At 57.1% G+C, this 27,691-nt stretch overlaps 2 protein-coding genes across 4 annotated transcripts; one reads left to right on the top strand and one right to left on the bottom strand.

Annotated features, from left to right (window-relative positions):
- The first annotated feature begins 1,311 nt into the window (after positions 1-1,311).
- On the top strand, positions 1,312-2,810 carry LAGE3 (L antigen family member 3). The gene is made up of 3 exons (XM_080652114.1): positions 1,312-1,591; positions 1,895-2,023; positions 2,484-2,810. Exons 1-3 carry the CDS (start codon positions 1,425-1,427, stop codon positions 2,596-2,598), a joined length of 411 nt encoding a protein of 136 aa, XP_080508240.1. The 5' UTR covers positions 1,312-1,424; the 3' UTR covers positions 2,599-2,810.
- Positions 2,811-8,036: 5,226 nt separating this feature from the next.
- Positions 8,037-25,022, bottom strand: PLXNA3 (plexin A3). 3 transcript variants are annotated; one of them, XM_080653624.1, is made up of 33 exons: positions 24,892-25,022; positions 22,331-22,955; positions 21,462-22,001; positions 20,530-20,712; positions 19,336-19,464; positions 19,166-19,266; positions 18,727-18,850; positions 18,469-18,625; positions 18,293-18,392; positions 17,991-18,105; positions 17,615-17,815; positions 17,345-17,441; positions 16,775-16,965; positions 16,552-16,697; positions 16,362-16,482; positions 16,124-16,260; positions 15,857-16,027; positions 15,273-15,366; positions 14,950-15,189; positions 14,731-14,874; positions 14,416-14,650; positions 14,184-14,326; positions 13,846-14,102; positions 13,684-13,750; positions 13,449-13,595; positions 13,209-13,368; positions 12,997-13,100; positions 12,692-12,788; positions 12,278-12,468; positions 11,980-12,149; positions 11,068-11,280; positions 10,697-10,847; positions 8,037-9,033 (listed from the first exon to the last, which is right to left on the bottom strand). In XM_080653624.1, exons 2-33 carry the CDS (start codon positions 22,925-22,927, stop codon positions 8,938-8,940), a joined length of 5,619 nt encoding a protein of 1,872 aa, XP_080509750.1. In that variant the 5' UTR covers positions 22,928-22,955; positions 24,892-25,022; the 3' UTR covers positions 8,037-8,937. The 3 variants fall into 3 exon arrangements, 2 of the variants coding, with proteins under 2 accessions (XP_080509750.1, XP_080509749.1); XR_013959805.1 differs by having other exon boundaries at positions 8,043-9,033; positions 12,278-12,397; XM_080653623.1 differs by having other exon boundaries at positions 13,846-14,326.
- Positions 25,023-27,691: the final 2,669 nt, after the last annotated feature.

Genomic DNA, 27,691 nt, shown 5'->3' with positions numbered 1-27,691 from the left:
TCCGGTCAAGGGCATGTACCTTGGTTGCGGACACATCCCCAGTAGGAGGTGTGCAGGAGGCAGCTGATCCATGTTTCTCTCTCATCGATGTTTCTAACTCTCTATCCCTCTCCCTTCCTCTCTGTAAAAAATCAATAAAATATATTTAAAAAAATAAAAATTCATATAAGGTCACTGTCAAAAATGTTTGGGAAAACACAAAAAGGAAATTATCATCCACAATGCCATCAAACAGAGATAAGAAGCATTTACTTCTTGGTGTATTGCTCTAGGATTTCAATGTATGTATTGAGTAGTTTACTAAGTTGGGATTTTAGTGATTTTAGATTTGCATTCTGATTTTTCACATATGACATTAGCCCTGTTTCCACTGCCACTACTTTATGTCAGGTCCCTATCATTTCCTTCCTTGCCTCTGTGCGGGCTTTCCTGTTGGCAGGCTAAATTTTCACACTTGCCTACTTAGTGGTCTTTTTTTTTTTAACTTTTTTTATTGATTTTTTACAGAGAGGAAGGGAGAAGGATAGTTAGGAACATCCATGAGAAACATGGATCAGCTGCCTCCTGCACACCCCCTACTGGGGATGTGCCCGCAACCAAGGTACATGCCCTTGACCGGAATCGAACCTGGGACCCTTCAGTCCGCAGGCCGACGCTCTATCCACTGAGCCAAACCAGTCAGGGCTTGCTTGCCTTTTTTTAAAAAAACTTTTTTAGTGGTCTCTCTGAAAGGCAAATATGATTGACTCATCGCCCCCTGTAAAGCCACTTTGGTTTCTCCATCTACATCGGCGACGGGAGCAGGGTGCAGAGCAATAGCCCTGTGGGCTATCCGACCCCACCTCCCTCCACAAGTCACTACAAGAACGTTGAGCCACATTTCTTGGGAACATTGGGCCCAGAGAAAGGACTGGGTGGGAAACTAGCCCACGTGTCTGGTCGCCTCACACGAGGTAGCGGGGGTGGGGAGTGGGGACGGTTTGCGCAGGGGCACTGAGGTCACACGTCGCTCTAAGGGGCGGAGCATCATGAGAGAGAGCGCGTAGGCTAGGCAGCCAACGAGGTGTCTCCCAGCAGTGGCAGGGCTGGCTGGGTGGGAACCAATCTCCCGCCCAACCGAATTGCGGGCGGGCGGGGCGGGGGGGTGTCTATGCTGGAGCTCTGGGAATCCCGTTTAACTTCGCGCTTAGGGGCGGAGCTTCGTGAGGGAGTCCGCCACGGGGTCTCCCGGACTCGCGGGTGGCAGGGCCAGCTTGGTGGAATTGACCCCACAACTGGGGGCCTCACTAGGGCCTGGTTACGCAGGCCTGAGGGGCGGAGTCAGCGCGAGGGGCGGGGCCCAACGTGAAGGGGCGGAGCCTGTGGCGAACGCTGGGGGTTAGAACGACGCTCCAGAGGCGGGATCGAAGGCGGAGCTAGGCGACATGAACGCGGCAGCTTCAGGCCTCACCCGAGCCCAGGTCCGGGAAGGTGCGGGCGCCGCAGGCGTTACAACCAGCGCAGATCCACGTATTGCGCGAGCACAGCACGCCTCAGGGCGCGGGGAAGACGCCGCACTCGCGGCCGGAAAGCCGGGAAACCAACATACGTTGTATCCTACCGCGGGGGCACAGCGGAAATACGCTGCGGGCTGTCTTCGGGACGGCTGTGTAGGCTGCAGAGGGACACACCGAGCGGGGCCGAAAGGGGAGCAGAGAGAACTAGGCGCAGCTTGGGTGTGTACGGGCCAGGGGTAGTCTGGAGGGGAAGAAATGAGAGCAGGGGAATAACGGGGTGGCTGGTGGGAATTAGGCCCAGGGGTGGCCTGGAGGGGGTGAGACTAGCCAAGGTGGCCTGGGAGGGGCCCTGAGACACAAAGTCGATGTGGAGGGTGCCTTAACTGAATCTCTACCAGCGCCCTCAGTGTGCCATTCCCGTCCCCCTTGGAGGCAGACATCGCCCGTGGATCCCTGGCCCCAGATGTGGAACCTCACCGAGAAGTGGTTCGGAAGGAATTCACTGTGAATGGCAGTGTCCTAGCGGTGTAAGCTCTACAAAGGGGGCGGGGAGGAGGCGGGGCAGCAGGTGGCAGGGCCAGTCTCCACCAAGGAGTGATTTGCTGGAGACAGGGAAACACCCAAGGGTTAGGTTTGGTGCGCTCTAAGGGGTGTTGTCATGGGGACAGCAAAAGATTCCGTGTAATGCCTGAGGAGCAGAGCAAGGAAGGGAGGAGTCATCATCTCTAACTTGAATTTCTTTTTTTAAAAAAAATATATATTCCCATTGATTTCAGAAAGGGAGGGAGAGAGAGAGATAGAAGCATCAATGATGAGAGAGAATCATGGATCAGCTGCCTTTTGCATGCCCCACACTGGGAATCTACCCGGCAACCCCCGCATGTGCCCTGACCGGGAATCAAACCGTGACCTCCTGGTTCATAGGTTGATGCTCAACCACTGAGCCACAGAGGCCAGGCTGATTTTCTTTTTTCCCCTCACTTTTAGCCGCTGGAGAGCAGAAGATTCTCGTCTCCTCCGAACTTCCATCATGAACTTTCTTGACCAGCTTTCCCTAGTGATGCGGACCATGCAGCGCTTCGGGCCCCCTCTTCCCCGTTAAACCTGGGCTAGGAAAAGGGGGCTGAGGCCCAACCTTCTATCCAGTCCTGGGCAGTGGATCCTTCCTATGGCGGTGATTCCTGCAGTAGTTACCATGTTATTAGAAGACCCTCATCTTTTCCCTGTACTGGCCCTTGGACAATTGTGGTCCACTTGTTTTGTTTGGTGCTTAAGTGTCTGTCACTACAGCAAATAAACGGAGCTTCTATTCCATGTCTCAGTTTCTTTTCAACTACAGCACCTCCTAATAATCTTGTCTTTGTCCCAGGGATGGAGGGGAGGTCTGGGGATCAGATATTTCAACTCTACAAGGAAGCTAAAGACAATTTAGGAAATGGAAAATGGGTCCTGCCATTCAGTATAAACTACTGTGAACATTTTGGAATCTTTCCTTCTTTTCATAGCTGTATTTATATAGTAAACATAACAATAACATAATGTATAATATTTTGCAAGGTTAGCATTTTTACTAATATTTTTCTTTTTTATTGTTTTGTGTGCGAGAGAAACATCCATTTGTTGTTCCACTTATTTATGCATTCATTGGTTGCTTCTTGTATGTGCCCTGACCAAGGATCAAACCCACAACCTTGGCATATTGGGACAATGCTCTAACCAACTGAGCTACCTGGCCAAGGCTTTACTAATATTTTTCATCTAACATGAACTTTTCCTCTTTTTTAAAAAAATCCTCACCCTAGGATATTTTTCCATTGGTTTTTAGAGTGGAAGAGAGAAGGAAAGACAGAGAAATATTGATGTGAGAGAAACATCAATTGGTTGCCTCCTGCACATGCCCCAACCAGGGCCTGGGCTGGGGAGGAGCCTGGGGAGGTACGTGCCCAGAACCCTTTTGTCCACAAGCTGATGCTCTATCCACTGAGCCAAACCAGCTAGGGCTGAACTTTTTCTCTTTCTAAAAATTCTTCAAAAGCATTATTGAATGGAGGTATAACATACATTATAATGTAATTATTGACTAAATTATTTTCAATTTCTGTCCTATTATAGGTAATGATTCAATGGAATTTTTATTTTATTTTTAAATATATTTTTATTGATTTCAGAGAGGAAGAGAGAGACAGATAGAAACATTAATGATGAGAGAGAATCATTGATAGGCTGCCTCCAGAAATCGAAACGTGGCCTCCTGGTTCATAGATCAACACTCTACCACTGAGCCACGCTAGCCAGGTGCAATGGAATCTTTAAAAAGTGTTGTTGTTGTTGCCCTAGCTGGTTTGGCTCAATGGATAGAGCGTCAGCCTGCGGACTGAGGGGTCCCAGGTTCGATTCTAGCCAAGAGCACATGCCTGGGTTGCAGGCTCGATCCCCAGTGGGGGACATGCAGGAGGCAGCCAATCAATGATTCTCTCTCATCATTGATGTTTCTATCTCTCTCTCCCTCTCCCTTCCTCTCTAAAATCAATTATATATATATAATTTTAAAAAAGTGTTGGTTTTAGAGAGAGGAAGGGAGAGGGAACGAGGGATAGAAACATCAATGATGAGAGAGAATCATTGATCGGCTGCCTCCTGAAGGCCTCCCACTGGGGATGGAGCTAGAATCGAACCAGTGCCCTCCTGGTGCATGGGACAACATTCAAGCAACTAAGACACACCAATCAGGCTGGAATTCTTGTATATAAATCATTGCATGAATGATTGTTTCCTTAAGATAGATTCCAAGAGGTGGACTTACTGAGTTAAATATTTATGATTTATTGTATAAAGTTCTCATTCTACAGTGCAAAATTGCACTACAGAAGCCCAGTTTGGCTCAATAGATAGAGCATTGGCCCTCGGCTTGAAGGGTCCCAGGTTTGATTCTGGTCAGGGGCATGTACCTCAGTTGCAGGCTTGATCCCTGGCCCAGGTCCAGGCACGTGCGGGAGGCAACCAATTGATGTGTCTCTCACATCTCTAGTCCTCTCTCTGTCTCTCCCCCTCCCTTGCACTCTCTCTGAAAGTCAATGGAGAAAAAATCCTCGGATGAGGCCAGAATGCTGATTTTCCACATCCTTGTCACTGTTTTGTCTCCTTGGCAAAAATTTGTTTTAAATCTAGTTTTCATGAAAAGAGCAAACAGCCCCAAAATATGAAAAGCAGAGCTTTGTGGGCTGACTGGCCTTGACCCACCCAGGTCAGTGAAGTAAAGTGCTGGGACAATTGGTTTAAGCCTTTCATTGGAAAGAATGAGCTCCCTGTAAATCATATTGCAGCTCTTGCTAAACTTACTTATTTTAGCAGCTCTTTTTATAGATGCCATCAGATTGTCTGCAAGATGATCATGTTTTCTTAGAATAAAGGCGGTTTTGCTTCCTTTTTCAAGTTGGATGCCTTTCCGTTGGTTAATATCCTTTCTCGTTATGAGGTTGTATTTTGGTGCTTCTCTGCATGCCTGGTTATTTTAGATTGGATGCCAGACATGATTTTCCCTTGAGTGCTGGATATCTCTTTTTAAAATATATTTTTATTGGTTTCAGAGAGGAAGGGAGAGGGAGAGAGAGAGGGAAACATCAATGAGAGAGAATAATTGATCGGCTGCCTCCTGCACGCCCCCTACTGGCGATGGAGCCTGCAACCCAGGCATGTGTCCTTGCCCGGAATCGAACCCAGGACCCTTCAGTCTGCAGGCTGACGCTCTATCCACTGAGCCAAACCAGATAGGGCAGTGCTGGATATCTATATAGTCCTAGCTTGTGGTCGGCAAACTGCGGCTTGCGAGCCACATGCAGCTCTTTGGCCCCTTGAGTATGGCTCTTCCACAAAATACCACAGCCTGGGCGAGTCTATTTTGAAGAAGTGGCGTTAGAAGAAGTTTAAGTTTAAAAAATGTGGCTCTCAAAAGAAATTTCAATCGTTGTACTGTTGATATTTGGCTCTGTTGACTAATGAGTTTGCCGACCACTGTCCTAGACATACTTTTTTGAGCGTTGCTCTGGATGCTAAGTGACTTAGAAATAGCTGAATACTTTAGAGATTTTGTGTGTGGGCCCTTTCTGTATAGGAGTCATTTTCCCCACACTATTGAGGCAAGACCCTGCTGAGCACCCTGCCCGATGCCTCCCGAATCATGAGGTCTGCCATCCTGGCCACTGGGGACAGCCACCACCCAGTCCCTGTCCTGCGTGAGCGCTGGGCAGCCATACCTTTCACCCCTTCCGTGGTTATTGCCCAGCCTCACGCAGTCCCCTCACGCACTTGTGCTGATCAGTGGTCAGTGGGACACTCCAGGGGGACCCTCTGTGGATACGCAGGGTTCTCGCCCTCTGCCACTCTTCCCTCTGGGCCTCAACCCCCCAAACTCCAGGTGCTGAGAACTTCAGTTCCTTCTCCTAAATGCGGGGTGGCCACTGGCCTCTGCCAGGAAACCCCCTCCCCACACAGACCTGGGGCTAAGGCAGGGCACACCTCCTGTTTCTCGTCTCCCACACAGCACTGTCCTTCATTGCTTGACGCCCATTTTCTTTACAGCCTGTGTTTCATATATTGTGTCTGGTTTGGGGGGGTTCTTTCAAGTCAGTGGCAGGGTCAGGGCAGTCCCTGTTACTCCACTTGTGTGAACAGTCTGCCACTGGAGAACTTGGAGAACATTGTGAGCTGGAGGGAGAGAGGTATGTCGATGGGGATACTGCTGGTGGTCATGACGACAATGAAGCATCTCACCTGACAGCGTGCAGCTGCTGTAGTGGCTACAGGGAGGGTGTCTTTTTTTAAAAATCAGATTTTCTTTTTAAATTTGTATTTATTTCAGAGAGGAAGGGAGAGGGAGAAATAGAAACTACAATGATGAGAAAGAATCATTGATCGGCTGCCTCCTGCAGGCCCCCCACTGGGGACTGAGCCTGCAACTGGGGTATGTGCTCACGGAACCCTTCGGTCCATAGGCTGACGCTCTATCCACTGAGCCAAATCAGCTAGGGTAGGGACGGTCTCTTTCTCTTTACCTTTTTTAAAAGAAATTCTTCTTTTTTTTTTTTTAGAAATCATTCTTAAGACCTTAACTATTGATGGATAGATGAGAATTCAGCTCTTTGACACCACTATCTACTGTGCTCTCCTCTTCCTTTACCCCAAATGATTTCGTTCAATTCTTGGGGTTTCTTCTTTCCGCCCGAGGTTAGAAATCACCTCATTGGCTTAGTTTCTGCAATTTCACAATGGTGATTTTAAAAATAGATACATTTTTATTGATTTTAGAGAGGAAGGGAGAGAACTAGAAACATTGATGATGAGTCATCAATCAGCTGCCTCCTGCACTCCCCCCACTTGGGATTGAGGCCGCAACCCAGGCATGTGCCCTGACCAGGAATCAAACCATGATCTCCTGGTTCATAGGTCAGCGCTTGTGGCGAGTCGGCACGGCTATGGCATACTCAGCCCCAGGGTGCCTTATGTGTCGCACCAGCTCAGCCAGGTTTGGTGAACCTGAGTGGGGGCGGTGAAGGATTGAGAAAAAATAGACAAGAGAAGGAAAGCTGGGACTTGGTGGGACGCTGCTTCCCTGATGGGGACCCAGCAGCGCCACCTACTACAAACCGTGTCTTTATTTTATAGCCAGATGCCACGAGGCAAAGTAATGGCATGGTCAAGATGTTTATAACATTCTCCTGGGTGTTGATCCTACTCAATTACATGCACCTGATCAAGATTTGTTTCCTTGCAGCCTATATCACTTAGGCATGTGAGGCCACATGTTCGGACCATAGGTTCAAGCTTACAACTATAGCTGTTGGCTGTAATTGTGCTGGGAGGGCTGCCCTCCAAGCTGGGACTTGCACATGGCCATGAGAGGACTGTGCCCGCTCATTAGTCCGAGGCTTGAACCTGTCCAAACACTGTAGTCGCTCTCCACAAACTGAGCCACGCCGGCCGGGCCCTGGCCACTCTATTTAAAATCGCATCCCACTTTCTCTGCACCTGCATCACTGTAACAGGTGCGTGTGGCGGGGGGTTAAGAGGTAGGTAGGCGTATCGTGAAGGAGATACAACTGGGACAGTAAGGAGTTGTCAGATATGAAGGAGTTTAAGTGCAATGAAGCCACTGAAGGGTTCTGAACAGAGCAGGACAAGACCCACCTTATATCTTAACAGGATGCCAGTGCCTCTCAGGTTGAGAATAGGCCGAGGGCGGGCAAGGCAGGCACGGGGATAGTCGGGCGTCCAGGCCAGAGACAGGGCGCTTAGACCAGGCTGGGGGCAGTAGAGGTGGAAAGAAGGGAGCAGATTCTGAATGGCTCTTGAAGGTAGAGCCACCAGCACTTGCTGATGAGCTGGACATGGCCCTGGATCTCGTTAAATCCCCAGGAACCCTGCAATGTGTTACCCTTCTCCCACAAAGGCATCCTGCAGTCCCCCGCCTGCTCCCCATGTTCCCTGCCTGCTCCCCATGTTCCCCGACCACCCACCTGCCCCGAGAGAAAAGCCACACGGACTCCATTTTCCCAATGTTTAATTAGGAAAAGAATGTACATGAACAAAGGAAAACTCATGCAACAAAAGAGGAGAGAGTGGGGTTTCCGGGACCTCGAGATGGGGGCCAGATTCCTCGAAAGAGGCAAAAACACAAAGGAGTAAGGCACTGCCGCCTCGGCCCCTTGGGGCGGGCGCAGAACAGGGCAGCTAAGGATGAGGGTCCAAGGCAAGTCAGACAACACTGAGGAGGTTTGGCAGTAGGGCCAGGAGAAAGTTCTGGAGCCCCAGGCCCAGGTCAGGCCCCGGAACGTCTAGTTACAGCTCTCAGGTGCTTGGAGAGAACGGGGCCCTGTGAGGATGCACAGTCCAAGTCCCAAGAGGTTTGTAGGGGGACGCTGTGGTCCGGCTGCAGGGGACCCCTTGGCACAACCACAGTCCGAGGGCACCTTAGGGTGCATCACCCCAAGCGCTGCTGGTGCCAAGGCCATGGCAAAGGGCGAGGTGCCAAGGCTGATGGTGTCACAGGGTCAGGACAACTCAAGGAAGAGAATGAGGTTGGCAACATCCCGGGAGAGGGGGGGTATTTACAGATGGAGGCGGTGAGGTGGAGATAAATTAAATAAATAGGTGGTTGGGGGTATAAATAGTAAGGGGGGCAGGGGCTGTCACACACCTGGGCACAAGGGCAGGAGGCTGGGGGTATTGCTGCTGCTGGGGTGGGGGGCTAGGTCCTGTCACCCCCTCCCCGCCTGCAGGGCCCAAAGCAAGGCACTAATGAAGGGGGTTCGGGGGCATATTGGCCCGGTGACCTGGCCTGTGCCACCCAATCCCGGGCTCAGCCCTGAGCCCCAGGCGTGAGCCCCCCCTCGACAGGACGACGACCCAGGACCGGGAAGCCCCCTCCTCACCGGCTCCGCCACCCTTAGCTGTTGCTGGACATGAGGCTGATGATCTGTTCCAGCTTCTGGCGCAGCTTATGCTTCCGACATGAGGCGTCTCTGTCCAGGGCGGTGAGAACCTGCGGGAGGGAGGCCCAGAGCTAGGTTCCAAGTGGGAGGCGGGTTGCTCCCGGGCAAAGCCGCTGCCCTGGAGGTCTTGAGCTCTTCCCTCCCTCCTGCCTTAGCGCATCCCTCCTCACCTGCAGCCCTAGGCGCATGGGAAAGGCTCCAATCTCTCACCTCTGAACACACCCTCATCTCCTCCACCCCAGATCTGCCTCAGCTGCAGAACTTTCTCCTCCTCTCTCTCCACAGCCAGAATGCGGCCCTCCCACAAGTGGTCTGGACTTTCCGTTCCTGATCTCCCTTTCTCATCCCCTTAATTCCTCCCCCGCAAAAAAAACCTCTCTTGTTCAGGTCTCCACGATCTTGTCACCAAAGCCGGCCAACATTCTCAGGCCCTCGCTCCTTGACCATCAGCAGCACCTGACAGCTGAGCGCTCTCTCCTCCCTGACCCTCCTCCATGGGGGGCGGGGTTTCTCATACATGTTCCGGGATCAGCTCTGTACTGTTGGGGTCCGTCCCAACCGCTGGCCACCCCCTCTTCTGTCTCCGCTACCTACTCCCTTTCTTCTCTGCCACCTCTGAGTGTCCCAGGGCCTCAGAGCTCAGTGCTCGGGCCACTCCCAGCTGCCCTGGCTGAGCTCATTCAGGCTCAGGGTCTTCAGGACCATGTCCTGGCTCACAAATCCTTATCTTCAGCCAAGAATACATCCCGAGGCCCACACCTCTATGTCCCTTGCCCCTCTGCACCCACTCCCAGCTGCCCTGGCTGAGCTCATTCAGGCTCAGGGTCTTCAGGACCATGTCCTGGCTCACAAATCCTTATCTTCAGCCAAGAATACATCCCGAGGCCCACACCTCTATGTCCCTTGCCTCCTGCCACCTCCAGTCACAAATCCCACAAGCCCTAGAAAGGGCTGTCCATGCCCACCTTCTGGCCCCAATCCCCTCAGCCTGTCCCTCCCAATGCCCCTGGCCCTCAACTCTTGCCCAACCAGAACTTTGTACTCTAGCCAGTGGCTTCTCTTCTGGGTCCTTCAAATCCCAGCATCAAGGCAAATGTCATGTGTGCTGGGTCTAGGGGCCTGCTTAGGGGAGTGATCGTGAGCAATCTAACAGATAGGCTCCTGCCTGGCCGGTGTGGCTCAGTGCTTGAGCATCAACCTATGAACCAGGAGGTCCTGGATTCGATTCCTGGTCAGGGCACATGCCTGGGTTGCGGGCTCCATCCCCAATGTGGGGAGTGCAGGAGGCAGCCCATCAATGATTCTCTCTCATCTTTGGAGTTTCTATTTCTCCCTCTCCCTTCCTCTCTGAAATCAATGAAGATATCTATATATATAAAAGCCTAAGCAACCATTACGGCAGAATGACTGGTCACAATGACGCATACTGAGCAGGCAGTCAGGAGAGCAGTTAGGGGTGAGCAGGCAGGCAGGCAGGCGAGCAAGCAGACAGGCAGGCAGGCTAGTGGTTAGGGTGAGTGGTCCCAGATTGCAAGAGGGCCCAGGCCGCGCTGAGGAACCCCCTTACCCTCCATGCAAGAATTTCATGCACTGGGCCTCTAGTATTAAAATAAAAGATGGGCTGCCTGTCCCCTCTGTCCCCTCCACATCCTTGTGGCACTCCTCGACTCCCACCAAGCCCCCTGCCTTTGTCACCCCGGGAACAGCACACACCTCCTGGTGGTACTTGGTGACATAGAAGTAGAGCTCACTGAGTGCACTTAGGACACTGAAGTCGCTGGCATGGAGGCGGGACTGCTCCACGAGGTAGGCATCCATGTCCTGGTCACTGATGGATGCCATCTTTGCAATGTCCCGGTAGTACCTGTTGGGACCCTGAGGTCACACACATGGGCAGGCGGCACAAAAGTCAAAGTCCCTGCCCTGGCTGCCAGGCCAGCCTCTGGGCCTTTTTCCTGTAGTTGGCCCACCTCAGAGAAGCCAGCCCACAGAGGGGCAGCTCCTGCCTCCCTCCACCCACGGCAGCTCCCTTGGACTGCTCGGTTCCACCTCCCCACAACCTGGGGCCACAGGGCAGGGCCCACCTCTCCACCCAACTCTTGTAGTTCGGGATGTCCTTGGCATAGAGCAGCTTATTAGAGGGCGAGTCCTTGCCCAGGCGGTGCTCGGATGTGGAGCAGGAGTCCATGAAGGTCTGGGCCACCACTGACAAGCAGGCATCCGTGATGCTGCTCTTGTGGATGTCGAACACAAACTGCGGATTCTTGATCACATTCACCCAGAAGCGCAGGGGCAGGCTGCATGGACGGACACACACCCGCAGCTCCGTCGTCTCCCAGAAGCACCCTCCCAGTGCCCTTCCCCTCCATGGTTCCTGGCTGGCCAGCCCACGTCTTGCCCAGAGCAGCAAGAGTGACACGTTTAGGGTTAACAGCCTTTTCTTTAAGTTTCTGCCAGAGACATAAAGAGCTACCACATGGGGCCCGGCAGGCTTGGCTCAGGGGTTGAGCATCAACCTATGAACCTGGAGGTCATGGTTTGATTCCAGGTCAGGGCACATGCCCGGGTTGTGGGTTCGATCCCCAGTAGGGGGCGTGCAGGAGGCGGCTGATCAATGATTCTCTCTCATCATTGATGTTTCTATCTTGCTCTCCCTCTCCCTTCCTCTCTGAAACCAATAAAAATATATTTCTTAAAAAAAGAGCTACCCCATGGGCTGAGTTACCAGCATCTCCATCCCAAGCAAGGCCCTGAGGGCTAAGGGCCACTGCTGGGTACTGGCCTCACTACCCCAGTCACATGCCCTACAGAGCCCACCTCCGAATTGCGCTCACTCGCCCTCTTTGCTTGCTTCCACCTTGGATGCTGGTCCTCTCCTGCCTGGATGACCACTCCAGCTCCCATCAGTTGCCCCGACTGAGTCTTGGCAAAGCCAGCAGCCTCTTCCGACCACCCACCCCTAGAGGGGCCGGCAGCAGGAGGGAACAGGGCAGTACCAGTTGCTCTTCCAGGTGTGGCGTACGTCAGGGTCACTGATCTGGCGCTGGTCGGCCTGCTCATCGAGGAAGTCGAACATGTACTTGATGGCCAGGGGCAGGGCCGAGCCCCGGTGCGCTGTGCTGAACACCGTCTCAAAGAGGTCATCCACAAACTTCTGCAGCGTGCCCTGCAGGGGGACAGCAAACATACAGGCCATGAGGGAGCCGGGTCGGGATGTCCCCACAGCGGGATAGAGGGGGATGGACGGGGACAGAGGCTTGGCAGTGAGCAGGGTGGCCCGGGGCAGGCCCGCACCTTGGTGGCCAGCAGCCGCGTCAGGTAGATCTCGGAGACCATCTTGCTGCCACGGTCCCCCTCGCGGTGGTCGGCGTGGTCGTGGTTCTTCACCAGGTGCCACAGCTTGGTGCCCGTCTCCTGATCAGGTGTGATCATGGGTGCCCGAGAGCGGAGGCTGTCGGGGCTGCTGGCCGTGCGAAGCAGGCTCTCTGGGGCAGAGGACCAGTTGGCCCCTTAGGCAGCGGGGCCCCACCAGCCACCACTGGGCGCGCTTGCCCCACTCTGTCCTGGGGGCCCAGCAGGCTGAGGGGACCTGTATGCTCTTGCTGGCCCACCCCACTACTAAGCTCTAAGGAACTGGAGACCTTCCAATGCCAAGGCCCAGGTCACAGCCTCATAGGGCACATGGAGGCCACCACACAGGACACCTACCGTAGCGGCTGAGGGAGCGGGTAAAGGTGAAGGAGTTGGCCATGTTATAGGCGGACACTTGTTTGGGCACCAGTGCCACCAAGGAACCATCTGTCACCTGGAGACCCCAGAGAGAAAGGGGGCAGTGCAGGCAGCTGAGGAGCCCAGGGGCCCAGGTCACCCCCCGTCCAGACCCTGTGGTGTGTACAGAAAAGCTCCCGAGGCTCCCTGAGGAGGAAGGGAGCCAGGACCCTGCTCCTGTGTCATCAGGGCAGGGCCACAGCTCCCAGGTGGCCCTGGGGGTGAGCGGGGCCCCGGCCCCTCACCTGGTAGTGGGCCAGCGAGTTGACCCTCTTCCAGTCACACTCGATCTTGGTGGTGACATCCTCATCCTGGAGGATGATGCGGGCCATGCGGCCCTGGCGCCACTCTGTGGGCCACAGACAGCCCTTGAGATCCTGTCCAGTGTCCCCCGAGACCCCGGGCCCACTCCACTCAAAAGACAGAGTCCAGGGAGGGAGGAGAGGGGAGGCCTCACCCAGGTCCATGTCCTCGGCCTTGGGACGCTGGGAGTAGGGGATGCCCTTGTACACGGCATCCAGCAGCTTGTCTTTGGCCTGGGTGATGCTGTCGCAGTTGAGAACCTTCACGGGGACCTGAGCGCTGCCCTCACTCTCCGGGCACACGCAGTACAGGGTCTGTGGGCGAGGAGAAGTGCAGGGTGGGTCCTGGGCTTCCCCCCACACCCAGAGCCCCACCCACCAGGCCCCCCATTCACCAGCGTCTTGTAGTCAATCTGCTGCCGAATGAGCTTATCCTCACTCAGGGAGTAGCGCGCCTCGCCTGTGATGGCGTCGATGGGGCCCTTCTCCATCTGCTGCTTGATGGCACAGTAGAGCAGGAAGAGCGGCTCCCCAGCGCACTCCTGCAGTGAGAGGCGGGCACGTGGCTGCCTGTCCCATCGCCAGCTGCCTCCCCACCTCCCCTGCCCGCAGCCCTCCTGCCCAGTGCACCTTCAGAAACTTATGCAGCAGGAACGTGAACCAGTTGGTAAGCATCTTCTCAGCCACTGACTCCGTCCTAGGGCGCAAAGGTTACTGGGGCCCCAGCCGGGCAGGGGATGGGGCGGTTCAGGGGGCAGGCTGGCGGAGGATAGGGCTGGGGTTGGGTCGTACCTGCGCAGCAACAGCTTTGGATGGTTCTTGCTCTCAAGGTTTTTCTCGATGAGGTCTGCCAGCAGTTGCTTGAGCAGCCCCGTGGCGTAATCGAGGCGGCTCTGTAAGGCCACCATGGTGAGCGAAGCCACGGTGCCGCGGTCCCGCATGGAGAAGCTACTCTGGGCCTCCAACGTGTGAATGAAGGTGAGCACGAAGGCGCGGCTGTGTAGCAGCTGCCCGAACAGGCGCAGAGCCTTCTCGACATTAGGGGGCGTCTGTGAGGGACAGGGGGCGTCAGACAGTGGCGCAGTGGCCCTGGGGATGGCAGGGCGCAGGCAGGCCAGGTAGGGGCTCACATCCAGCTCCTTGAGCACTGGGTGGGCCTCGATGCCTGGGAAGAGCACGCGCACAGCATAGGTCCGGTAGTCCAGGAACGGGATCTGCACCACGTCCATGTGGTTCGTCAGCTCGTTGATGTCTGTCTGCAGCTCGGCAAAGGCTGGGAGGGGCAGGGAGGAAGAGTGAGCAGACCAAGAGGAGGCCGGTACCCCGCACCCCCACCCCGCACTGCAACCCCACTCCAGGCACCTTCCTTGCATTCCAGAGCCACGCGGGACTCCAAGTTGTCCATCTGGAGCTGGAGCCGCTTGAGCGTGCGGTCTGCATCCTGAGTCTTGCGCTTGTAGGCGACCAGCACAGCGGTGATGGCCAGCAGCAAGAGCCCGCCCCCGGCCGCCAGCCCCACCATGGCCGGCAGGGTCAGCGCCCGCTCGGCTGTGATGTGTAGGGTGCCCAGCCAGAACTCCAGGCCACCCACCAGCACCTGCGGGAAGAGGCTCACCATGAGCTGACCCCCACAACCGCCCCCACAGGCCCCTGGTGGCCTTCCCACCCCCTACCCACCATGACAGGCTGCCGGCCCGTCTGGCTGGGTGAGTCACACAGGAGTTGCGTGTCCGAGACGGTGAGTGCACATGGCTGGCCCCCAATCAGCACGGTGTAGTTGAGGCGGGAGCTGCCCGCTGCCGCGGGGATCAGGTTTTTGCCCTGTGTGTGGAGGGCACAGTCAGCCAGGGCCCCCCCCCTGCTCCACCCCTCCCAGCCCCTGCGCCCCACCAGCACCTTCAACACCACGTGGGAGCCAGGTTTGACATCCAGGACGCCGGAGGGCCCAAGTGGCTCAAAGCTGGGGTCAGGGTAGTAGGTGAAGGAGGACCGGTTGAGGGAGCGGGCTGTCTGTACGTGGTCCAGCAGGAAGCCAAACTCATCAGGGTGCTCGCCCTGTGCCCGTGGCTGGGGCCGCCCTGGGAAGATGCCAGGGGCCTTACACAGCATGGCAGTGTCGTTGATAACCTGGCACGTCTGTGTGGACAAAGGCAGGCAGTCCAGCACATGAGACCATGCATGGCAGGGGCAGGGGCGGGGCGAGGGCAGCTGGCACTCACATTGGTGGTCTCGATGCCTCGGTACTTGGCCCGGACCCGGGGCTCTTGGACTGTCAGCAGGTGGGTCCCACTGACAGTGATGGCAGTGCTTCCGCTGGGGACAGGGAGGAGGGGCCTCAGACTCTGTCCCCCAATGCCCCCAGCCCAGCCCTGGAGAGCTATGAAGGCTGCAGTGGGAGCCTGGGGCCTCCCACACCTCAGGTCACTGGGCAGGTGCCAGGTGCTCTGTGTCAGGAGGACCCTGCCCCCTCTGCCAATAAGGGCTCAGATTTAACATAGTTTTATTATTTATTTCAGAGTGGGAGGGAGAGGGAGAAAGAGAAACATCAATGATGAGAGAGAATCATTGATTGGCTGCCTCCTGCGTGTCCCTTACTAGGGACCAAGCCCACAATCCAGACGTGTGCCCTGACTGGGAATCAAACCGTGACCTCCTGGTTCATAGGTCGATGCTCAACCACTGAGTCAGGCCAGCCTGGCTAAGGGCTCCAGCTTAGAGGAGGTGTAATTTGATGCCCAAGGGCCCAGCCATCAGGTAAGGCCCCAGGACAGGAGCTTGGGACTCGTTCTCTCTAGGATCTTACTTGATTATACTCCAGGTGGGCTCAAGGCGAGTGACAGTAGGGTCCTGGGTGTAGGTGTAGAGAACTCCGGGGCTGGAGATGTTAGCACGGTCAATGGCCAGGGTGATGGGGGCCTGGCTGGGGCCCAGGGTGGAAATGGGCGAGATACACACGATTGCTTCGGCATCCCTCCTACAGGGCAAGTGGAGAGCTTTGAGTAAGGGCTACTTACAGGGCCCTCACCGGGCAACCAAATGCCCATCCCAAGACTGGCAGGGCCCTACCCACCTCACAAACTGGCACTCGCCATCTCTCACGATCACTGTGACAGTGCTGCCGGCATCTAGAGAACTTCCAGAGATGGTGAGCCTCGTGCCCCCAGAAGCCGGGCCCCGACTGGGATGCACACGGTCGAATGTCGGGGTCTGTGGGAGAAGCAGCCCTGAGGGGAGGGAGGAGGCAGCCCAGTGCGGGTCGCGCGCCCTCAGAAGGGGTGGGTGTGGGAAGGGCCGGGCAGTTCACACACCACAAAGCTGTAGAACTGCTCTGATTGCGTGCGGAAGTCAGCAGAACAGTCGCCTACACACAGCTCCACGGGCCCCGGCGGTGGGCTGGGCACCAGCGACTCCTCCATCTCGCACACTATCCTAGGGGACAGAGAAGGTCAGGGCCAGCCTCGAAGCCAGCAGCCTGGGTCCCTGCCCAGCCACACTCACCTCTCGGCACTGATGTACTCAGCGGGAATGGAATTGCAACGCACACCGGCCACCCGAAGGCCTACCTCTCGGTAGGTGAGGCCTAGGTTCTCACCCTCGATGGTGACTCGGGTGCCTCCCTCCTTGGGCCCCATGAGTGGGTGAATCTGAAGAGCAGGACAGGAGGTGAGAGGGCGAGCCAGACCACTGGGTGCCTCGTATGCGGAATATGTGGGAGGCTAACCTGGGTGATGCGGGGGTGGCTACAGCGGGTGCCCTTCTGGCTTGGGTGCATCCAGTTGGTCTTGGGGGCTGGACAGTGGGCACGCAGCTGGCACCTGTGCTCCGAGACGCACCAGCCACAGTTGAAGCGGGGGTCGGCCTTGAGGCAGAGGCCGCAGCTGGGTCGCTGTGCCCAGCATTTATACAGGATAGCTGCGGATACAGGGGGCACTGCTGGGGGAGGCTATGGGGAGCCAGGGCCACTAAGGGTCCCCCTATTAGACCTGGCCCTAGCTTGTGCCAATTCTGCCCCAGGAGGCAAGCTCCTCCGCCCCACCTTTTTTTTTTTTTTAATACATTTTTATTGATTTCAGAGAGGAAGGGAGAGGGAGAGAGAGAGAGAGAGAGAGGAACATCAATGATGAGAATCATTGATCAGCTGCCTCCTGCACACCCCCCACTGGGGATCAAGCCCACAACCTGGGCATGTGCCCTTGACCAGGAATTGAACCGGGACCTCCTGGTTCATAGGTCGATGCTCAACCAGTGAGCCCACGCTGGTCAGGAACCTATGCCCCATCTTGCCCCTCACCTCGGAAGGTGGCAGGCTTGTCGATAGGGAAATCTCCATCCCAGACCACAGAGAAGTCCAGCTCGATGTCACCATACTCGTCACCTTCATAGGAGTACTGGGGGAGAGGGACCGCACGACCCCTCAGAAGGTGCCCTGCCACAGCTACCTCCCAGGCCGGTCAGTGAGCTGGGCACAGGCCAGGGAGAGGGGGTGCACAGGCCGGGGGAGTGGGGCACAGGTGGGGGTGCGGGGCACAGGCCGGGGGGGGGGCAGGGCACGGGGCCTCACCGAGGCGTTCTGGCACTGCACGCTGCTGCTGTTGAAGCGCACGGCGGGCACGCGCTGCTGCCGCCCCTGGACCCGGACCACACACTCATAGTTCTTCTGGCCTGACTGTGGCTGCGGCAGGTTCTTGGCCCGCAGAGTAAGGGGTTGCATGACACCCACTGGGATCAGGAGGTCCCCGCTGGGAAGGATCTCAGGGCAGCCCTTGGGGAGGAGGGAGAACGCCCATCAGCCACACACCAACTGCTGCCATCCTGGCCCAGCAGGGCACCGGCCCCGCATTGAGGAGGCTCCAAGGAACCAAGGAGAATCAAAGGCAGAGAAGCCAGAGGCCAGCCCACACGGAGCCCAGCCCCCTCGCGCGCGGCACCCGCCTCACCTCGGGGCTGTGGACCCTGCCCTCCTGGAAGGAGCACTCGTGGGGGTGGCTGGTACACACGTGGCGGTACTTACACCAGTGGCAGGGGTAAGGGCTGCCAACGCAGGACATGCACCTGGGGGCAGGGGGCGGAGAGAAAGGCTTCAGAAACAACAGAGAAGGCCAGGCTGCCCCCTCGCCACCCCTCCTAGGGGACATAGGGGAAACCGAAGGAAGAAGGCGCCAGGGCCCATCTGAGGCCTGCACAGCGCAGCAAGGGATGAAGCGACGTGGGGGCAGAGGTCAGCAAGGCCACTACTCACGACTGATGGACGCTGCAGTTGTAAAAGACAAAGTCGGTCCCGGCGAACCGCACACCTGTCTCCTTGGAGAGCAGCTGCAGCCGCACAGTGCGCGTGGCCCCTGCAGCAAGGCCAAGGGTGGCCGTGAGCCAGCCGGGGACAGAGAGTGCCCCCTCCCGAGCAGCCCAGCCACTGACCATGCCCCCTGGTGAGAGCCCGGAGTTCCTGGAGAGAGGGTGAGGGGCAGCGCAACTCCCCGGAGGGCAGCAGTACGGCCTCATTCTCCGCCACCTCCTCGAAGGCACAGCTCACGCCTGCGCTGAGGTCTGGCACATTGCGCATGGCCACGGTCAGCTGCGGAAGGCAGGGGACTCAGCAGGAGGCACCCCTCAACACGCACCTGGATTGGCCCCCACGCCCCACCCCACACCCCACTTGCTCGCCACTCCACTTACCTGCACCCCGGGCGATGTCACTGACACGTTGTTGGGCCGGACCCGCACCTGGACACACTTGCTCAGCTCTTCTGCAAAGCCATGTGGGGCTGAGGCGCCCGGACAGGCCCCTTCTCGACAGCATCTGCGTGGGGTCAGCCAGAGCCCATACCGCATCTGCCCTGGGAGGGCTCTGTCCAAGGCTCACTGGGAGCCTGGGGGAAAAGGGGACAGCTGGCCCAGCCCACAGTACCTTGGCCCATGGGGTGGAGATTCTGCTTGTTAGCTGGAGAGAGTGGAAGGGGAGGAAGGGGGAGGCCACAAGGGCCGGCCTGGGAGACGTGAACATGCGGGCAAGGGCAGGTACCGCCCTCCCCAACCAACATGCCTGGTGGCTTCTCCCAGGAGCAGAGCCTCCCTGAGCCATCGTCACCACCCAGCCCCACCCGGTCTCCCTCACCTGTGCTGCAGCACACACCAGCCACAGTGTGGGTCCCTGGAGCCCAGGCAGGCTGCGCAGCTCGAGTACTGCTCGCACGTCTCCACTGGGAGCTGGCTCACCTGGGGACAACCTTGTCAGCACCCGCCCCGCCCCCACACAGCCACCCGCCACCACCGCCTCGGGCCCACCTGCTTCTCACTCAGGAGGTAGATGTGCTGGTGGTCGGGGCTGAAGAGCAGGTCTCGGAGTATGGGGCTGCCGTCCACCACGGGCACTGTCTCGTACAGGTGGGCGTCCTGGGAGCCATCAACTCGGACCTGGGGCCACAAGACCAGGGAAGAGGGACGACAAGCCAGTCTGAGGCCACAGCAGCACCCCATGCACCCCCGGGCATCCTCCTCTAGGGCCAGGGACTTCCCAAGTTGTGGCTGAGCTGAAGCCAGGGCCTGGCTCAGCACTTGAACTTCCCCTGACCCCTTGATCCCCAGGGGCTGGGGATGGAGGGCTCAAAAGCCAGCCCCTGGAGGTCCTCGGGGGTGACTCAGCCAGCCAGAAAGCACTCCCAGGAGATAGAGACAGAGATATTATTGATGTCCAGGGATGGGGTACAGGGGTGACATCCAAAGGGGAAGAGGTTTTTAGGGTGATGACAATGTCTTGGAATGAGATGGTGGTGAGGGGTGGTTAGGGTTGCACAACTCTGCGAACTTACTAAAAGCCCTGGAATGTATGCTTTAAGTGGGGGAAGTGTATGGGATGGGAATTATACCCCAAGGGAGCAGGCTCACCCGAGACCTCAGCAGCTCCCTTCAAAAGCTTTCCCCCAGCCACCGACACCTCCCCTGTCCCCCTGGGGATAGCTCTGCAATTGCCTGGCAAACAGGATGAGGAGCGGAAGCCGCCCTGACTCCTGTCCCTTTAGAACACGCCAGAGGTCCCAGGGACTCATCTCCCCATGTCCCACCAGCCCCGGTCCCAGAACAGCAGCAACTGAGGCCCCGCTGCACAAGAACGGACAGGAGGGCAAAGACGATTACGTCCACATTCATTTGACTAAGGACCTAGCAACGATGGCTAAACCACAGCCACCTGCTCTCCTGGCAGGGACGCCCCAAGATAGGTCTGGTCTCTGTTCCCACAGCCATAGCAAGCAGGCGATTCAGGCCAAAGCTAGCATGGGTGCTGGTAGGGGTGGATGGCTGTGGGGGTTGCCCATGGATCCTGGCCAGGCTCCTGGGGCGCAGCCTGGGAAGTCCCCCTTCCCCTACGGGCTGTGTACTGTCCAGGGTCTCACAGGGCTCTTCTGCACATTCTTGTCCCTACCCCTCATCCCAGATCTCAGTCTGCCCCCATGTCTACATGCCAAGGGGGCCAGGGTGTACCTTCTTCAGACTGCCACTGCGCGTGCCAATGAAGACCACGGAGTGCTGGTGGTAGGTGTAGGCGGCCACACTAGCCATGCCATCAGTGCTGTCCGCCAGCAGGGGAAGCCCCTCGATCACGTGCAGGCCACCCAGCGGCTGGTTCAACACCAGCCCGCAGAAATTCCCATTTATCTGCATGGGCTGGGAAAACAGCAGGAATGCGTGTGAGAGTCGAAGCTTTGGCGGGGGGGGGGGGGGGGGGGTCAGCAGTTGGACAGAGGCCACGAGACCCCACATTAGGGAAGGGAGCAGGATCTGCAAGTTGTTCCCCACCAGCTAAGACCAACCCCTTGCCCTGGACCCCACAGGAAACTGGGGACTGAGGAGGTACTCATGCAGGAAGGAGATGGAGGAGGGAGACGGACGGTGGAAGGAGAGGGTGCAGGAGCAGGAACGTAGAGCGAGGCCTGGGCCTGCAAGGAGGTCATGGTTCAATTCCCGGTTAGGACACATACCCGGGTTGCAGGCTTGATCCCCAGGGTAGGGTATACAGGAAGCAGCCAATCAATGATTCTCTCTCATCATTGATGTTTCTGTCTCTCTCTCCCTCTCCCTTCCTGTCTGAAATCAATAAAAATGTGTGTATATATATATATATATATATATATATATATATATATAAAAGATGGGACAGGCTGGCAGACGTTTGCTAACTCAGTGAGGGACACCGAGGAGATGGAGCAAGAAGCAGCAAACTGGGGATGGGTAGAGGGGCAGGAAAAGGGGGGCGTGATCCACAAGCAGAGAGTGGCCGCCAAGAGAGCCGGTGAGAAGGCAGGCAAGGGGAGGAGGAGGAGGAGGAGCAGCAGATGCAGGGAGAGGACGAGAGAGGACAAGCGTCCCTGAGAGGGAGAAGCGGATGTGCCAGGGCTGAAGCCTGCTGTGCTCACAGTGTTGATGCAGGGCAGCTCCTTGTTGAGCAGCCAGGGCAGGGCCAGTGTGCCCTCCCCCCGATAGCATGACTGGATGCGGCGCCGGATGTGAGCATTGATGGTGCTGAGGGTGAAGAGGCAGAGCACGGTCTGCCGGGGCGGGCTGGCCCGGTTCTTCTGGCCCTGTGAGAAGATGGTGAAGAGGACGTCCTCGTCAGCCGGCACACCCAGGGCCTGGGCCAGCAGCAGGCCGGGCTTGGCCAGGTGCGCACTCTGCACCAAGCGGTACTCCACGCCGCGCCAGGAGCAGCCGATGGGAAACTCCACGTAGGAGTAGAACTCCGAGTCCCCAGCGCACATGCGCACGATCTTGGACGTGAAGAATTTCTCGCCCGCTGTGTCCAGCAGCGTCTGCTGGGTGTCCAGCTGCAGCGTCAAGAAATACACGAAGGAGGCGCTCACGAAGCCGTAGATGTAATAGATGTCAAAGGCGGGGTACAAGGACAGGGTGTCCGAGGGGATCTTGATCTGCGAGGAGACAAACTCATCCTGGTACACCTGGAGAGCAGGTCGAGGAGAAAGTGTGGAGTGAGACCTGGCTCTGTCACCTACCTCCCAAACTTTGGCCTCTCAGCTCCTAAACATGGCTCCCCTGGGGCTTCCCTCATGACCTCCCCTGCCCCACACAGTCATAGGAGCCCAGACCAGCCCCATCCTGTGCCTCAGCCCATCCTCCTGTCTTTAGGAGCTTGTCCCCTCTAGGACCTGGGCTCTCCTGGAGGTGGAGTCAGGACAGAGTGAAGGCAGGAGGGACACAGGTGCTGGCTCTCGAGGAGCAGGAGGAGAGGCGAGGGGAGGAGGGTGAACAGACAGGCAGGCTCACCCACCAGACTAAACATGTCGGCACTGTCCTCGTCGCTGATGAGCTTGCGGGAGCTCAGGGTGGGGAAGTACTCAGACTTGCCGTCCACGGCGGTGCCTACAAACAGCTTGCTGGGCCCCTGACCCTGCTCCACGATGACCCCGGCCATGGAGTCGGGCTCCTGGGCCCCCGAGAGGTAGTGCTCCTTGCGGTGGTGGGGCTCGCCCAGCTTGAAGAGGTCATCCAGGCGCAGAAACTGGCAGATGCCTTGCCAGATGCTGCCGCAGGCCACCAAGCGGCGGGCAGCGTAGTCTATGAGAAGCAGCTTGTTCACGTTGTCCACGGGCGCCAGGCGGTGGGTGCACACACGCATACTGGGGGGTGGGTAGCAGCGAGCATTGTCCTCGACGGGCCCCGTGACGTGGGCCCGCAGCTCAGTCAGGTTGGGGGCCAGCTTGAAGACTCGGTTCACTGCCCCCACAAATACCTCCCCGGTCACCCGGTGCACAGCCAGGTGGGTGAGTGTGGTGTCTGTCACTGAGAAGGCAGTGAAGGGCCTGCTGCCACCCAAGGCCCCCCCCATGGCAAGGAGGAGCAGCGGGAGGAGGCAGACAGTGGGCATGGCCGGCGGCTGCGCTCCCGGAAAGAGCCTGAGGAGAGATGGGGAGTACCAAGTAAGAGGCCCCTGGCCCAGGCTGCAAACTCTCTTTCTGCCTCGGGACCCCAGCAGGGTAAGCTCCATGCCACAGTGGGTGGGAGTCACTCATTCACCCACCACCATGCCAGAGCCAGAGCCCCAGGTGGTGACCTCGGCTGGGAGAGGAGGGGCCTCCAGCAGGGCGAGTGAGTGAGCAGTGAGCGCAGGCAGGCTTGGGGGCCATCAATCATCCCCCACCCCCCCAACCCTCTACCCCTGGAAAGGAGCCAGGAGGCCTCGCCTCAACTGGGCCACACCCAAGGGGGCAGCAGAGCCAGATGCTGGGAAAGGCAAGGCGGGAGGCCCTCCTGGAATGAGACCCGAACACCAGATCCCAGAGCTGAGGGCGGCTAGCCACACACAAGAGCCACAGTAGGCAAACCCCAGGCCACAGAGACGCCCCACGCCCAAGTTGGGGGAAGGGGAAAGGCAGGGAGAGAACAATCACAAGCGGGGGGAGGGTAGGGAGTGGGGGGGAACACCACTCCAGAGTGGCATTGCCACCAGGGGCCTCAGGACAGAGGTCTGGGGCATCAAGGCCTAAGATTGGACCCCGTACCACCACCACACTCCCACTCCTGGCCCCAGCTGCCTCCTCACCCCGAGGGCCTCTCTCAGCCGGCTGTCCAGGAGCCTGCTGTCTGGCCTACCGATCGCAACACAAAGCCAAGTCTCGCCTGCTCTCCCCCCCCCTCCCCAACCAGGCACCACCGAGACAGACATAAGTCAGGCTCTGCTCAGGCACAGCCAGATGGCCCAGGCAGCCCTGTGCGGCTCTCCTTCCAGATCCAGAGGTTAGCTGGAGAAGGAGAGGTGCCAGGGGGCCCAAGGAACCCCATGGAAAGGGATCATAGTCCCCAAATAGAGACTTTGGGGAAATGGGGTACGGGCTGTAAGGACAGTACCCAGCTTGCCTGGGTCTTCACCCCCAGGCCACACCCAGCTCTCCTGCCAAATCCAGGTGGCAAAGATTGCACAGCAGTGTCATAGCAGCCAACGGGGCAGCCAACAAGGCAGGGCTTAGCGCTACCCTCTCAGTGCCCAAGCCCAAGGGAGATGCAAGGTACCCAGCTTCAGGGAGGGGGAGGGCCGGGGATGTGTGTGCCAGGAACCAAACCAAGGAGGTGCAGAAGAGAGAACAGAAAAAAAATGCATTTGCTAGAACAAGGAGCAGGCCCAGCTTGAAACTGCAAAGTTTCAGCTCAGACTGATCACCTTTCCAGGGCTCTTTTGTCAGGTCGGCATCCTAGACCCCTAATGCAACAGCCAGAGAAGAAAGAAAGGCCAGAGAGAAGAGAGGCAGCAGCGCACCCTCACCTCCTCCACACCCCGCAGGAACACAAGCATAGGAATGGGGGCCGGGACAGGTCAGGAGGAAGACCTGGAGAGGCAGGATTTGCATCCCAAGCACCCCATTCCAACTTCCACCTGTAAGTGGGAGCCTGGGGCGTCACACGCACGCACACCCCTCTGCTACAGCCCAGGCAGCAGTGCCCGAGGAGGAGACCGCCCCTTGCAGAGACATGGCTCCAGCGCCCGTTCCCCAGTGCCCCAATGCCCCCACCGTGCTGTTCGCCAGGCTCGCCCTGCCCCCACCAGGGGCACCCCTCGGCCGACCCACGGGGACCCTAGTGGATGGAGGCGCCACAGCAGTCCTTGGAGAGGCCGCTCCTCCGCCACAAAGGGTCCCCATTGGGCAGGGGGGCTGGGCTCGGCGTGGCCGTCCCTACTGGAGCGGGGCATGGAGGACCAGTCAGGCCTGCGCCCAAGGAGCAGGAGGAAAGGCAGGGCCCCACCCCCTCAAGGCCGACGGAACCCTCGGGCTGCCCGAACCCCGGGCCGCGGAGCAGGCTGCCCCCCACGGGCGGCGGGGGATGGCGGCCACCTACCTGCCGTCCGCCGCCGCCTCTGGCTCCGGGTGGCCGCCCACCAGCCACGTGGACGGGTCCCCGAGCCCCACACCGGCTCCGATGGCGCGCCCCCGCCGCCGCGCCCCGCGCCGTGCGCCCTCTGCCCCAACCCGACCACCGCAGCCACCGCCGCCGCCGCCGCCGCCCACACACTGGGCAGGCCCCCGGCCGCCGGGGCCTTTTAAACCCGGACCGTACCACCGCGCTGGGCGGGGGCGCCCAGGGAGGGCCGGGCAGCGGGGCGCATGGGCCGGGGCCGCTCCTCTCCGGGGTCGGGGGAAGGCTCAGCGCACAGCCTGGGCCTCGTGAGCTGCAGGGATCCCCGCCCGACGAGCTGACCCCCCCACACTCGCACAATGGCCGCGTCCGCAGCGCGCGCCTCTCTTCCCCCCCCCCACCCCCGCTCCTCCCCACCCGCTGCCTCGGGCAACCCTGGGACCCGCGCGCGCCCACGCCACACCCCCTCGGGCCCGGGGCGTGCGCACGGCTGACTCGGGGACGCGCCGGCCCCGCCCCGCCCCGCCACGGCGCCCGGAGACGCACTGGGGTCACCTGCTGCCTCACCTGCTCCCTGACCCCTCAGGTGCACACCTGGCTTAGGACACGCTCCCCGCAACGGTCCATAACCTGGAGGGCCTGTGACTAATAATATGCAGAAGGCCAGCACAAGGACTCGAGGGCTGTCACCATTTATACTTGGCCCCTTCCCCAGCGGGGTGGGGGGGGAATCTGGGGATTTCATTCCCTTGCCCCCCCCCCTTTTTTCTTTTTAAACAGATTTGAGATATAATTCATCTATCATATAAGTCACACATTAAAAATGTGACAGTCTCCTGGTCGAAGGTTGAGATTTCTCTCTTCCAACATGGCTCAAGACAACTCTCCAAAGACAATGAATGGTAGAGGAAGCCACACCGAATCCACAGGAGATCAATTGAAAATTTTCATCAAAGCCCCAAGGGCGTGGCTCAGTGGTTGAGCGTTGACCTATAAACCAGGAAGTCACTGTTCTATTTCCAGTCACAGCTCTATTCCCAGTCAAGGCACATGCCAGGGTTGTGGGCTGGATCCCCAGTGTGGGGCGTGCAGGAGGCAGCCTATCAGTGATTCTCTCTCATCATTGACGTTTCTCTCTCTCTCTCTCTCTCTCTCTCTCTCTCTCTCTCTCTCTCCCCCTCTCCCTTCCTCTCTAATATATATATATATATATATATATATATATATATATATATATATATATATATATATATTTTAATCCTCATCAAAGCATTTAACCAAAAACCTTACCCAGCTTGCTTTAGAAATCAACACTGAAGAGTCCAGAATCCAGATTTGGTTTTAGAATCGAGCTAGGCACCGAATCCAGAGAAGATCACAACCTGAGGAGGACTTAGAAACAAGACTCAGAGGAGAGAAGGTAGACAGTGTTGACCAGCTACACTTCCTCCCAATTACACACCCTCAGCATGGCACTGCCAGCAACCTGTGTCCCAGGATTGATTCCAACAACTTGCTAAGGAAGTTGGGGTTCCAGAGTCAAGAGTCCAAATTTGGTTTCAAAATCGAATATCTAGGTTAGGAAGAAAAAAATCCTGAGGATGACTCATAAAGACCCACATGATCTAACCCCTAGCTCTCTATCTTCATCTCCTGCTATACCGTCCCTTACTATCTATACTCCAGCCACATTTCTAGTTCTGTACATTTGCCCTATTCCTTCTTATCATAGGCCCTTTGCTCAGGCAGTTTCTCTACCATACATTTGTACGTAGGTAATGCCTATTCATTTTTAAAGTTTCAATTTAAGCATAATTTCCTCTAGAAGGCTTCCCTGGCATCTCTAAACAAGAAAAAAGAATCCCACTCATCTAGGGGAAATAATAACATAAACTGATGAACAAAAACAGACCCGGAGACAGGGAAGCATCCATCAGACTGTCAAACCTCAGAGGGAAGGTAGGGGAGGGTGGGGGTAAGGGGGAGAGATCAACCAAAGGACTTGTATGCATGCATATAAGCCTAACCAGTGATCACGGACAACAGGGGGGTGGGGGCATGTGTGGGGAGGGGTTTGGGATGGGAATGGGGGGATGAGGACAAATATGTGATACCTTAATCAATAAAGAAATTAATAATAATAAAAAAAGAAAAAAGAATCCCTTCTTACCTACATATTCCCAAATACATCTCCTTTGTAATTTCACATAAAGCAACCACTTGTTTATATGATGGTGTTTTTTTAAAAATATATCTTAATTTCAGAGAGGAAGGGAGGAGAGAGAGATAGAAACATCAATGATGAGAGAGAATCATTGATCGGCTGCCTCCTGAATGCCCCACACTGGGGATCGAGCTCACAACCCGGGCATGTGCCCTGACCAGGAATTGAACCGTGACCTCCTGGTTCATAGGTCAATGTTCCACCACTGAGCCACTGAGTCAGGGTTATGTGATGTGTTTTTTTTTTAAATATACATATATTTTTACTGATTTCAGAGAGGGAGAGAGAGATAAAAACATCAATGATGAGAGAGAATCATTGACTGACTGCCTCCTCCCCCCCCCCCCACTGGGGATCAAGCCCGCAACCCAGGCACATGCCTTTGACTGGAATTGAACCCAGGATCCTTCAGTCTGCAGGCCAACACTCTATCCACTGAGCCAAACCAGCTAGGGTTTGTTTCAGACTGTCTCCTTCACTGACCCAGCTCCGTATGCCTGATTTGGTTCCATTGTATCAGACAAACTGTCTGGCACACCAGGAGACCCTCAGCATACA

Source organism: Plecotus auritus (genome assembly GCF_963455305.1).
Source record: "Plecotus auritus genome assembly, chromosome: X".
Lineage (NCBI taxonomy): Eukaryota > Metazoa > Chordata > Mammalia > Chiroptera > Vespertilionidae > Plecotus > Plecotus auritus.
Note: the sequence above shows the minus strand (reverse complement) of the source record. Positions and strands in the feature narration are given on the sequence as shown.